At 52.9% G+C, this 11,718-nt stretch overlaps 5 protein-coding genes across 5 annotated transcripts; 3 read left to right on the top strand and 2 right to left on the bottom strand.

Annotated features, from left to right (window-relative positions):
• Positions 1-260: 260 nt before the first annotated feature.
• CABS01_09594 (uncharacterized protein) lies at positions 261-500 on the top strand (the record flags this gene model as incomplete). The annotated part of the gene is made up of 1 exon (XM_060542951.1): positions 261-500. One exon carries the CDS (start codon positions 261-263, stop codon positions 498-500), a length of 240 nt encoding a protein of 79 aa, XP_060400167.1.
• Positions 501-587: 87 nt separating this feature from the next.
• On the top strand, positions 588-827 carry CABS01_09595 (uncharacterized protein; the record flags this gene model as incomplete). The annotated part of the gene is made up of 1 exon (XM_060542952.1): positions 588-827. One exon carries the CDS (start codon positions 588-590, stop codon positions 825-827), a length of 240 nt encoding a protein of 79 aa, XP_060400168.1.
• Positions 828-1,737: 910 nt separating this feature from the next.
• On the bottom strand, positions 1,738-4,184 carry CABS01_09596 (uncharacterized protein; the record flags this gene model as incomplete). Its single annotated transcript, XM_060542953.1, has 6 exons — positions 1,738-1,824; positions 1,881-2,222; positions 2,276-2,471; positions 2,523-3,361; positions 3,416-3,889; positions 4,017-4,184. The coding sequence occupies 6 exons, from the start codon at positions 4,182-4,184 to the stop codon at positions 1,738-1,740; spliced, it is 2,106 nt and encodes a 701-aa protein (XP_060400169.1).
• A 4,485-nt stretch (positions 4,185-8,669) lies between these two features.
• On the top strand, positions 8,670-9,497 carry CABS01_09597 (uncharacterized protein; the record flags this gene model as incomplete). Its single annotated transcript, XM_060542954.1, has 1 exon — positions 8,670-9,497. The coding sequence occupies one exon, from the start codon at positions 8,670-8,672 to the stop codon at positions 9,495-9,497; it is 828 nt and encodes a 275-aa protein (XP_060400170.1).
• A 1,104-nt stretch (positions 9,498-10,601) lies between these two features.
• On the bottom strand, positions 10,602-11,592 carry CABS01_09598 (ribosomal L15; the record flags this gene model as incomplete). The annotated part of the gene is made up of 3 exons (XM_060542955.1): positions 10,602-10,969; positions 11,096-11,252; positions 11,506-11,592. 3 exons carry the CDS (start codon positions 11,590-11,592, stop codon positions 10,602-10,604), a joined length of 612 nt encoding a protein of 203 aa, XP_060400171.1.
• Between the last annotated feature and the right edge of the window lie 126 nt (positions 11,593-11,718).

Below are 11,718 nucleotides of genomic sequence, written 5' to 3' on the forward strand. Positions count from 1 at the left end.
TTCACCATTCCAAAATTCCAACAAAAGAGAATAGAATTACTTCAAGTATTGATCAACTACGTGTGATCTCGAGATCTTGAAGATGCCATCAGTGAGGCTTCCCTCCCTCTGTATTAATAGTCGCCTAGAACTAGGTAACATCCCACTGTCTCCTGTCAAACTCTATGGTGGTTGGGACTAGAACTGGTAGCGTCGCCGGCGAATCCTTTCTCAACCTAACGAGTCTATATAAACGGTACGATGGAGTCATCTTAAACACGATGACGAACCACGGGAAAAGAGGAGAAACACCTTTGTCTCAGCCACCGTGCCACCCTACCCCCGAACCAAAAAAGACACGAGGCCCGGCAAGCCCCCCAAAACGGTGGGCCGGGGCACTCATCCCGCCCCCGGGTCACCGGCCAACTCCCAACTCGTTCCCCCCGCTCCCCTGGGGCCTTGTGGCAATCAACAGGAATCCTCCCCCGGCCGTGCCTTCCTCAACACCATCTCTACCGTAAGGCTACCGTTTCCCGCCCGCGCCCGCTTCGCCCGCCGCTTCATCCTTTTGCGGTGCCGAAACCAAAAGAAAAAACCCAACGCCATCAATGATCAAACCACCCTTCGCACCCACCCCTCCTCCCTTCCTTTTTTTTCTTCTCCATCTTTCCCGTATTCATGCGACCCAATCACTGCCCAACAACCCGCCTCAGAGTTTGTGTACTTTCTTCCTCACCATGGATTTCCCAAACGTAGCCCGAATCAGCTCTAGCCCGCCACATTCACCGGAATACTCTCAAACCAGAATGCTCCCAAAAACTTGTAAGCAATTGTCGAATCAGACATAAGCTGGACAGGGATGCGACAGATAGGCCACCCTCTAGCGCAGAGTCAAGACTGTGGACTGTGGGGAGTGTGGAAACGAACGTGTCTGCTGCTCTCCCCCAGGACATGGATCATAAGAGCTACTGTGGAGTAAACTCACACAAGGGAAATCATAAGCGGAACACCTTTTCGATGCACCACAATCTCAAGATTTGTTTAGGGTAACATTCCTCTATTCCGCTTGCTACCTAACCATACCTGTCAGGGCTGCATAATGACCACCGCCGTACTGGGTATTTCGTTTGTTAATAAACTCCATATTTCGGCAGCACGATAGCACACCGAGAAAGAAAAATCTCTGCATGCCGTGTGAACACCCGACCAGGCCGCCCCTGATGCTTCGCTGTCACCTGTACGGTGTTGCGGTGTGTTCGGCTTTCGTCTTGCCTGACTTTCTTCCCCTGTTCTGGGCTGATGACCACACCGTCTTTGCTGATGCGGCCTAGCCTTGCCAAGCAGGTGAACCAACTGCGATATCGAAGATGGTCTGCCGATCTTTTGCCCGGCAACTCCGAACAACGGAGCCTCACCACACTTCTTTTGTGTCCGCTTTCCGTTGTTCCGTCCGTGCCGATCCCCAACGATCGGCTCTCTTGCTGGACCGGACCCCATTAAATATTGCTTTTTTGTGTCCTCCATGGGCGCGTTGGCAATCCTGTCGCATACACGACTGTGTCGCCTCACCGCCATAGGATAATATGCTCCATGACAGGCTGATGGGCGTGACTCGGCAATGCGTGATGATTGTCGATGAGGCGTCCTGCAGGTGAAGATGCAGCAAATGCCGTTGATAGCTTTTGCAGATATATCCGAGTGCTTTGCATGATGTTGGCAGGCGTCTTGAAGAGTTTCCGCGTGTCGACTGTTCAGCTCTCAGTAGTCAAGTTCCGCCTTGGGCCATTTGACGGTATCTTTGTCTTTGTCCTTCTTCATCTTTCCGCGAAACGGTTTTTGGTCACCCTGAAACCATGGTTAGCCCCTGCCGACACTGCGAAAAGAGTTGCATCCCGGCTTACCTCTGCTTTGCGCTTCTTGCCGTGCGATGGCTCAGGCGCTCTCTTCGTATAGACTGGTGTGCTTTCGCGTGCTTGTGTCGCTTCCGAATGACAGCTAAAGTGATATGCTCGATTGCCGACCAACGTAGTATCCAGCCACACCCATTCTTGAGCAGTCTCAAGCCACTTGTTCTCAAATTTCTCTTGGCAGATAGGACATTTGCTATTGATCCCGCTGGATGCATCTGGCACAGGAATATATCGAGGCTTGACCTCCTTCTTCCCTCGGCCGGGACTAGACGAAGACTTGTCCGCAGCCGCAACGTGGTCGACATCAATGGCCTCTCGGGACTTGACCCAGTCCTGTATGATGTTAGGCTATTCCAAAGGTTTATAAGGGGCTGGTGGTGACTCACATTGTTATCGACATACCAGCTTCGGTGCTGGCCTCTTTTCTCTGCTTCTGCGAGTCGTTGGTGTGCCTTGAAGTGCCAATCCATATGCGCCATCTTCTTCTTCCTACCCTCATCATCCGTCTTGAAACGTCTACCACATTGGGTGCATTGAGGACCCAACTGCTCAAAGAGAGACGGGATTAAGTGAGGTTGGAATCTGGAAAGGATTAGCATTCGTGCTTCCGGTAAGATTCCGAGATAAACTGACTGTTGTTTCAAAGCCGCCGCATCAAGCTGGTTGCCGCTCATACCCCCAAGCGGAGGAATTGGCGGCAGTTGGCCGGAAGCCAGCAAGCTTGCAATGTTAGGGGGCAAGAATCCGGGAGGCATCATAGGCATCCCTGGAGGGGGCACTGGTGCTGGGGCTGCTGGCGTCGGTGTTGCGCTTGGAGCTGCTCCCCGAAGGATTCCGGCTTGCCGTAAGCCGGCCAGCAACGCCATAGGATCTGTTGCCGGCGGCGCACTGGGCTGTCTTTGCGGCTCGGCCCTCTGTGGGGGAGGAGACCGGATCGCCATGCTGGCATGAGGAGGGGGCGGCGGCGTTGAAAGCTGTGGCGTGGCTGACTGCCGTGACAACAGAGCAGCAAGAGCTCCTTGGCCCAAGAGGGCATCAAGCGTCACTCCAGCTTGCTGCGGAGGCAGGCCAGATGGTACTACAGGCGCCGCAGGTGGCGGCGGTGGATGGTGAGGGACAGTTGTAGCAGTAGGGGTTGAGCTCTGGGCCGAGAACGGCCTCACTTTTACGGCAAGATCGGCTACTTGATTCTTAATGAGGACCAACTGGTCCTGGGGCAAGTTCTGATGTTGAAGCAAGCTCTGCACATCCAACAACGCCTTGAGTCTTTGTTGAATACTATGATCATGGGGGTTCTGTGCAAACTCCAACTTCGACGCATCGATCAACTTCTGGATATCTTGACCCAGAGAGTCTTTGTTTATCCCAGCAGCCTGAGGTCCTGAGAGTCCGGCTCCGTATGGCACCTGCGGAGGGGGTTGGTAGGGACCAGGAGCTGCCGAAGGTTGAGCACTGTATGATGGCGGAGGAGGCTGTAAGGTCTGTCAGTGTGTGATATCAAGTGCTAAATGGTAGAATGGACGTACGGCATAAGGAGCCATCTGCGGATGGTGTGGAAGCGGCGCACTCGGAGGTCGGTTGCCATTCGCTTGTGGCATGGGTGGAGGTTGACCGTATGGCATCGGCTGGTTCGAGCCAGGTCGCATACCCGGCGGTGTTGGTGTTTCGCGATACGGTGCAGCAGCTGGTCGGCCGCGACCTGCTGGTCGTCCTTGCTGAGCCTGAAGCGCGGATGTGCGAGCCTTGATGAGGGCGCTCTCAATAGGTGCCGTCACTTCTGACGCAAAGACTGGACGCTTGTCCAGAGATCCAGGAACAGGCTCCTTCCAGGTGCGGAGCATTTCATCCATCTTGCGGCGAACCTGGCCATCAACAGCCGCGTATGCTTCCATAAACGTCTGGTATAGCTTTGCTCCGAAGAATAACGTGTACGGAGTGCCGACATTCTTGACAATCGAATCGAGGACGTAGAGGGCTGGGAGCTTCTTGTGCGCTGGCGCCTGTCAAACATGTCAGCATGGATCGTTACTTTGGGGAAAGGGAGCTTCGTGACTTCCCAAGCTGCGCTTGAGAAGGACTTGGCAGACAACGCGGGCCGTTGCCGGAAAGCTGAAGGATAGAGCCTACCTTCAAGATATGGTCCTGCAAGACTTCAGAGATGACTTGGGCATGCTCGGTCTGCTCTCTTGCAATCATCGTCAGATTGCTAATTTCGAATCGCACATTGGTAGTCAAGTCTTCAAGAGCTTGACGATAGTCCTCAGCGACTTCTGTGGCGGATGACTCGTACGACATGATTGTGGTTATTCCTGGGTAGCGATATCCTTGATGATGAATGTTTGTCTGTCAAGAGCACGCGATGGCGAGCGAGATCTGCAGGAAAGTGAGAACGCAATGGCAGCGGGGAAGATTCAGATCGACCTCGAAGTCAAGCGCCTTCACCCTATGCAATGGAAAGCACAATAAACCACCCTTATTATGGAGGAGCACCAGTCTGCAGCTTGGAAGGAGAGACGACGCAAGTAACCTAAAGTGGAAGGGGCCGATTTGCAGATTCCAATTCTCGCGTCCAGACCCTCTTTCTGCTCAAGTCCTCCCACCAAAAGCTAACCAAATCCAAGCAGAGAGCAAGGACACCGTCACAACATTATCCAGTGGATGGTTTTCGCGTCCGCTTGAAGAATGCGATGGGACCTTCGTAGATATTGACGGTCGCCAAACGTACGGAGAACGTCGCGAGAATGGCGAAGACAAAGAGCAAAATGGGAGTGGAAGTGGCAGTTGGGTAGTCACGATTTGGTCGCAGCGAGACGAGTCAATGAAAAGAAAAGCCTTGACCGATTTCAGATCAAGTCGAATCAGATCCTTGCCGGGGGCGATGTCGGTCGCGAGTTGTCGTTGTGTTTGATGGAAGAATGCTCAATCTGCAGCAAGTCTGGCGGAGAGGAATTTGATGTCGGGTCGTGAGGCTAATGGAGGTAGGTAGGAAGTGACAGTGAAAGGCAATGACGGACCCACTTGAGCTCACGTGCCTTGGGCTACCAAGCAGGGAAATAATAGGAACCTGGAAGGTGCGAGTCGCACAGGTTCGCTGACCTCATCCGGTGTTTTCCTTATCTTATCTCATCTCGGCTCACCCATCACTCCCAGCTCTCAGTACCTACCACAAGGTAGGTAAGAACGGCAAGGCAAGGTATCTTATGTCGTTGTGTAGATTCTTTCTATCGACCTGGAAGACGTGAATCGCCTACAATAACAACATCGCCTAATTGTCAAGAATTGGGAAAAGAAATGAAATATGAAGATAAAATGATCTCGGTAAATCGACGAAGTCCTGTACAATTACCTATTTTCTCTACACAAGTATGGGGTATCTACTCTGGACACTTGCTATTGAGATACAAACACGCAGCTCGGGGGAAATAGTGCCTCTTAAGTTATTTAATCAACCGATGAGTCTGCCTGAGCCTAATATCACAGCATAGGATGTTCAGTGAATGAACGCCTCCAAGATTCCATTTATACTTCTCTTCACACATCGGGGGCCCTGCCCAAACTGTGTAGTTTCCCTTGCGGTCGAACTAGAAGCAAGAAACTTGAGATATAGACTTGATAGCCAGAAGTGCAGGAGATATGAAGTGGGCTCTTCTTTTACAAGTCGGCAACTCGCAAAGAATTTCGGTACAGGGCCTCTCCTCAATTAGGCTGATAATTGAGGCAAACTACGTCAGAGCAAAATAGGCAAGGTCAAGCATGAAGACTCTGGCGCAAGAATAATGAAGTACCGGACGAAGAGCGAGCACTGTCAGCACTTCCGATTTCTATTCACGAAGCTGATACCCTGGGAATTGATATTTGACGCCAGCACTGCCACGGTGATGTGGCCGTGGCCACATCGTACAAGACTGGCGGCTGGGGGGTTCCGCTAAATCGGACAGATAGACGCCGCGGGATGCGGCTCAAATGGTTGAACCAGGAATTTAACAGAGCCCTGTATTTAGAATAGCTCTATATTCTGGCGGCAATTTCTTCTTTTTTGGCGCGCGTAAACATTGTCGTCCTCGTAAGATACTCTCAAATGTGGTCTAGAGGGTGGAGACCACGCTTACGACCTCACTTACAGGCGGCATCAGAAATGAGGTGGTACGCGGACGGGCGCTTAATCCCAAGCGACCCTCTTGACGGGCCACAGTCGTCATAAATAACTCGGAAATCGAATACGGGCCCCGTCCGATGCACCGGAAGCTGTCGGGGGCACGGCCGCCCTGCAATCTGTAGATGCACGCCTCTTGTCCAGTCTTTTGGTTTCACGATCAGGTTTCATTACCATCTGGCGATACCGCTTGTAAGTGATCATGGCGCGATGGAAAGCCTTCAGCCGCCTACCTCAGACGGACGCACGAAGAGCTATGATCGCAGCCAATCGCTGTCTTTGAGGATGGCTCAGGTCAGCTTTCCCAGACAATGTTGATCTGAGGATTTGTTATTCAGCTGGTCTGACATATCTACTTTAGCTTGTACTTGAAAATGGGCATATGCCTCGGGATGTTCTTCAATAATCGGAGAGAAACATAGCCGAACGACCAAGGCTTGGAGACCCAAGCTGCGGTTAGTTGCACATTACTCACTCGCGTGGAATCACAAGGCGGAATCACATTGGATATCAGTGATTATACAGAGCGTTCGCTGGTAAAATCGGATTTCATGGAGTATAAAAGACTTATGCTCTATCGGTATGACGGTGGGGACTCCGTACCGGAGGTTTGGGGCTCGCCCGTGCTGCGAAATCGCACTCGGAAGAGCCAGCTACGGGCCTACGGCCTTCAAGTCTTCACTGCCGCAGGGTGGGACGCAAGTTCAGGTACCTTGCGTTGCCGCTCACACTGGAATTGGCCCATGAAGCCCAACTCTGCACAGCGAATCGGTACTTATGGCGCCTGCAGGGGTACGCCCAGCGGACATGTGTGCCTGGCATTTCGGCCGGCGGCTGTCTTTGCTAAACTCGCATGAAACAACGTCTGGTCGCCCGTCATCCAATCAATCCGGCATCGCGCCCGAGAACTGAGAAGTTGCCATGTCCCTTCCACTCTCGACTGTTCACTTTGTTTGTAACCCTGAGCAAACCTCCCCCGTCTACCATACCATAGACATCCCTACCTCGGATCCCGTCTGGACCTCTCAATGCTTGAATATTCGCCTCCTGCTCCGCCAACTTTGTACTTTTGCCGCCCTCCCATAGGTTCGTTGCGCCTGAATTGCTTGCCCTCTACTTGAACAAGCTGCAGCAGTTCGACTTTCAGCGCACGATTGGATGAAAGCGGCCCACGGCATGTTCATGCCACCCATGTCTGTCATGGTCTCTGCCCTCTAGACCCTCCGTCGTCTCGTCTTTTGCACTTTGCCGAGCTGAGTGTCACGGGTGTATCTTCTTCGACGATCTGGCGAGCGCCACAGGTTATCAGCAGCTCCATGATGAAGATGGTGTCACTCTCACGCAGCGAGGCCACCGCTGCCCGACCCATACCGTGACAACGAGAGAATGACCGACAGACAAAGCTGTTAGCTGCTCTGGGCTGCGCGTGCTCGATCAGGGGTCTCATTGAAACCACGTCTGGTTGCCGCATGGCGTCGTCTGGAACCTCAACCGCAGGAAGCACACAGCACCTCGTCCCGCTATCACGCTCTCGAGTCCACCATCTGCGTCTTTCCATGATCCCGTCCTCTATCCCGCATATCCCATTTACCCACACCCCAGTATCCTAGTTCTCATACCGCCCGGGACGTCGAGGGATCGTCCAAGCCGTTCGTGAGAGAACCCATGAACGCTCCATCGTCTCCCCTCCATCCCCCACCCCCCATGCTGAGTCTCCGCCGATGCATCCCGGCCCTGATAGCCCTCTGGCGCTGCTAGAATGATTGGTTGCTGGTTGCGCGAAACTTTTGGCTGTGATTCGAAACGGCGAATGGAGAGGGCCACCGGGCAGGCTCCCTTTGGTCAAATTGGACCTGACTTTCTTCTTGCCTCGTCGCTGGGATGACAAAATCCCAGGTGACGTGCAGGAAGACAAGGAATAAGGGCACTGCTCGGAGCAAGGTACGGAGTTACTTACCTATCTTTACTTCAGGTGCTTTGCATTACTTTTCACCCCATGTTTCGTTAAGCTCAGGTCGTGGGACAAGAATCCATAGTCAATCAGGGTCCTGTCTGTATTAAAGGAGAAGGAGCTCCCGTCCCTCCTTCCTTTGACGTCGAACCTACCCACCGGTCCTTTCTGGCAGGAGCTCCCTTCCCTCTTTCCCCATCGAACAGCCTTGAACAGATTCTGTTCTTGGGCATCTACTAATCCTGTTCGCCTACAATCTTTCCCTCCTCATACTCTCGTCGCCTTGTCTCCTTCCTTTGTGAAGACATCAACACTTTCTCTATAACGCCAACTCCCCTGGACTGGTTTCCGGGAATATTTCCTACTCGTCTCTAATCGTACCCTCGCGCTCGATACTCTACCATCGAATCACCAGTCGCTTGGATTACCTCGTCAGCTTGGACTGACCGAAATTTTGCTACGGACCTCATCGCTACCGAGCTCACCACCAGCCGCTATTCACTCAATACTCTCCTTACTTGTATGGTGGTTCGCCCTTGGTCGATCTCGGACTCGTCACTAATGCTACCCCAGGACCTCGATACTCTTCACCAGAGCTACCGAGTACTCAAACACATACGGCTGCCTCGAAAAACCGAAAACGTCGCAACTGCTGTTCTCTAACTACAATCAAAAAATGTTCAACCTCTCTGAAAACTCCAGCCTTCGTGGCTCAGGTCACTTGATCCTCAACGTCTTCCGAGCGTTCAATATCATCGGCCTCTTGGCTGTCAGCGCCGCCACCTGGACCATGATCGTTATGTCCATTCTCAAGGGCAACTTTGCCTTCTTCGATTCGGCCTCCCGCTTCTTCACCTTCTGCTTCGCCATTTTCCTCATTGTCTCCGAGCTAAACGTCTTCCGCGCCTACTTCATGCGCAACTGGCCGACCCTCTCCCCCGAGCATGGCCTCAGCTGGCTGGGAATCGCCATGGTCGTCATGGGCTGCCACATTCTTGGGGGTATCACGGTGCCCGCCTACTCTGTTGAGACTATTGGTCTTCCTCTCTGGCGTCTCATCCTCGCCTCGGGCATTCTGGCCATCACCTTTGGTTTCTTCAACATCATCTCGTCCATTGTCTTCCGGGATGGCAGCAACGGCATCAACGCCCGCAACATTCGCAGTGACGGCACCCTTGCCTCCGGCAAGAACTCGTACGCTGACGGATACTCTGTCAGAAGCAACTCGATTCGCAACGAGAAGCCAAACAACAAGTTCAAGCGCCTCACGCAGAAGTTCACTCCTTGGAGCAAAACCAACGACGATACCAGCCCTCGTCCCAACATCAGCCACCCTATCGCTCACGATGTCGAACAGGGCCACGAATCAGAGCCTGACTACGATGAATCCCGCCGCAGCCCCATCATGCCCGATATCTCTCGTCCGGCTACTGCTCTGCACCCCGCCATGGCTGGCCACCGTCATACCAAATACAGCCTGGCCAGCAACGTGAGCCGCTTCTAAAGAGTGGCGGATGTTGCTCGCGCACGACATTCTTCTATGTCTCGATGAGATTGGAATCAACGGACTTCACAGCAGCCTTGGTATTACAGAATATACATCCCTATTAGGCAGGGTGGAACGGCGTTTCACGGATGATTTAGTTTGGCTTTGAAAAAATACCCGACACGACGGCACGGTGTACGGCGAGGAACATGAGATTTAGGAATCTTTCTTCACTGATCATGACCAGCAATCGATTATCAGGCATTAAACAGAAGTAGATGCACGATTGAGGGATCAGTCATAATTATAAAGCTTTGTTATCAATTCCGTCTTGACCATACGCCGTAATAATGAGAAACACTGCCCTTTCAGGTGTCTGATGGGGAGTCTATGTAGGAGCATCGCAAGCCTAGGGGATGTAAGAATTGAGGTCGTGGGCTTTGAGAGAGGGACCTGAGGGAATCATCACACGATGGTCTCCGCAGTCGTATCCATTTCGAATCGCTACCAGTCCCCACACCGTCGAAACCCTGGTTGAAATTTTCAGTACAGAAAATGCAGTTGAAAGGGGCAACAGTTCACTGTGTAAGTTGCACATTGAGTTGTAGTATTCGCCTTGTACACATTATGGCAGGACAGAAATAATATCAATGATGGTGGGAGAAGCATCCTCTTTGCACGGATGTGATTTAGACACAAGAACAGAACGAAATCGCACGTAGCACTAGGATCGGGGAGAGGAGACAACTTTTGTTCAAGTGTATCACATTGAAATCACATAATTCATCATTTGTACGCCGAGCCCTCCAAGTTTTTTTCAAGTTAAGAACCTCGAAAAAGTTGTGTTCCATTTTTCGTATCGATTGAGCCTTTTTGACCTCTGGGACTCAAGCCAGAGGAAGAAGAACACTCCAGCGCATGATATCAAGTGCTTTCCCAAGTCGTGAAAGTAGTGGCCAAATCCCGAATACCTTCCATGATGATGATGATCCACCGCCGTCGTCGTGTCCTCCGCGAACACCACACCTGGCAGCCGAAGCCGTACTCGTAGTAAGACAGTCGTGGTACGCGAGCGGCCCGGTAGCCTTTTCAGAATCGTCCAGTGCGAGTGGGCGAAACCGTTTACCGGTAGCGCCACAGGGACAGGGTGTTGTGGCGCTTCCAGGTCTTTCTGCGGCCGGCCTGGGTCTTGTTGTAGCGGTGGCCCTTGTTGAGGCCGCGCGACTTCTTGCCGGTGGCGGTGAGACCGCGAGCCTCGCGGTGCTTGTGGACGGGGGCGACGATCCAGTTGATGCGGGGGTCCTGGCGGATGGCCTTGTGCTGGGGGTCGACGAGGATGACCTCGTAGTACTTGTAGGTGGAGTCCTGGTTAACCCAGTACGAGTTGAGGACGCGCAAGTTGGCGCAGCGGCGGCCGACACGCTCCTCGGCGGTGGAGGCGAGGGAGCGCTGGTACTTGAGCTGGTTGACACCCTGGTTGGTGGGCTTGCCTGTATGATTCCATTCCCGTTAGCAAATTCGTCCCTCTCGCTGGTAAGAGTGTCGTATGAGGGGGAACCAGCTCGGTCCTCAAGAGACGCAGACTGTTTCCCTCTCGTCAAGGATTCGCAACGTACCGAAGGTGGCACCCTTGGCGACGGGCTTCTTGCGGCCTCCACGGCGGACGCGGGCACGGTAGATAACGTAGCCCTGCTTGGCCTTGTAACCGAGGCGGCGAGCCTTGTCGGGGCGCGAGGGACGCGAGGCGCGGTGGATGACATTCAGCTGTCGGAGCTATATTGATGCACTCTCAGCAAATGTTCAACGAGTGTATAGCAGGAACGCAAAGTTTTCCCCCCAAGTCTCCACTAGTCCCTCATGATACCCTCAAACCGAGAAATTTTGGACCTCGAGACCCCTCAATAGAAAGGAATCCAGCATCGAAAATTTTCGGGTTCGGGGGTTGATCGAGAGAGAAGCGAGATCGAGGAGAATTGAACTTTGTCGTGCGTCCACATGGTATCGGAATCGGGTGGTTTCAACGTACTTCCCAGCAGCGAACACGCAGAAGGAAGCGCATCACATCGGACTGCTTCTTCTTCTGGAGCTCTTCGACATACTTGAGGGCACCCATTTTGACTGCGGCGACGGCGTCAGGTTAGCCTCTTCGGTTTTGGCAGATGTGGTGATGATTGAGAAAAGAAGAGAGCGACAAAGGTTATCGAAGAAAAGGAACGGGGGGAGGGGGGACAAACCAGCT

This window comes from Colletotrichum abscissum (assembly GCF_030869225.1).
Source record: "Colletotrichum abscissum strain IMI 504890 chromosome Unknown Scaffold_23.1, whole genome shotgun sequence".
In the NCBI taxonomy this organism is placed as follows: domain Eukaryota; kingdom Fungi; phylum Ascomycota; class Sordariomycetes; order Glomerellales; family Glomerellaceae; genus Colletotrichum; species Colletotrichum abscissum.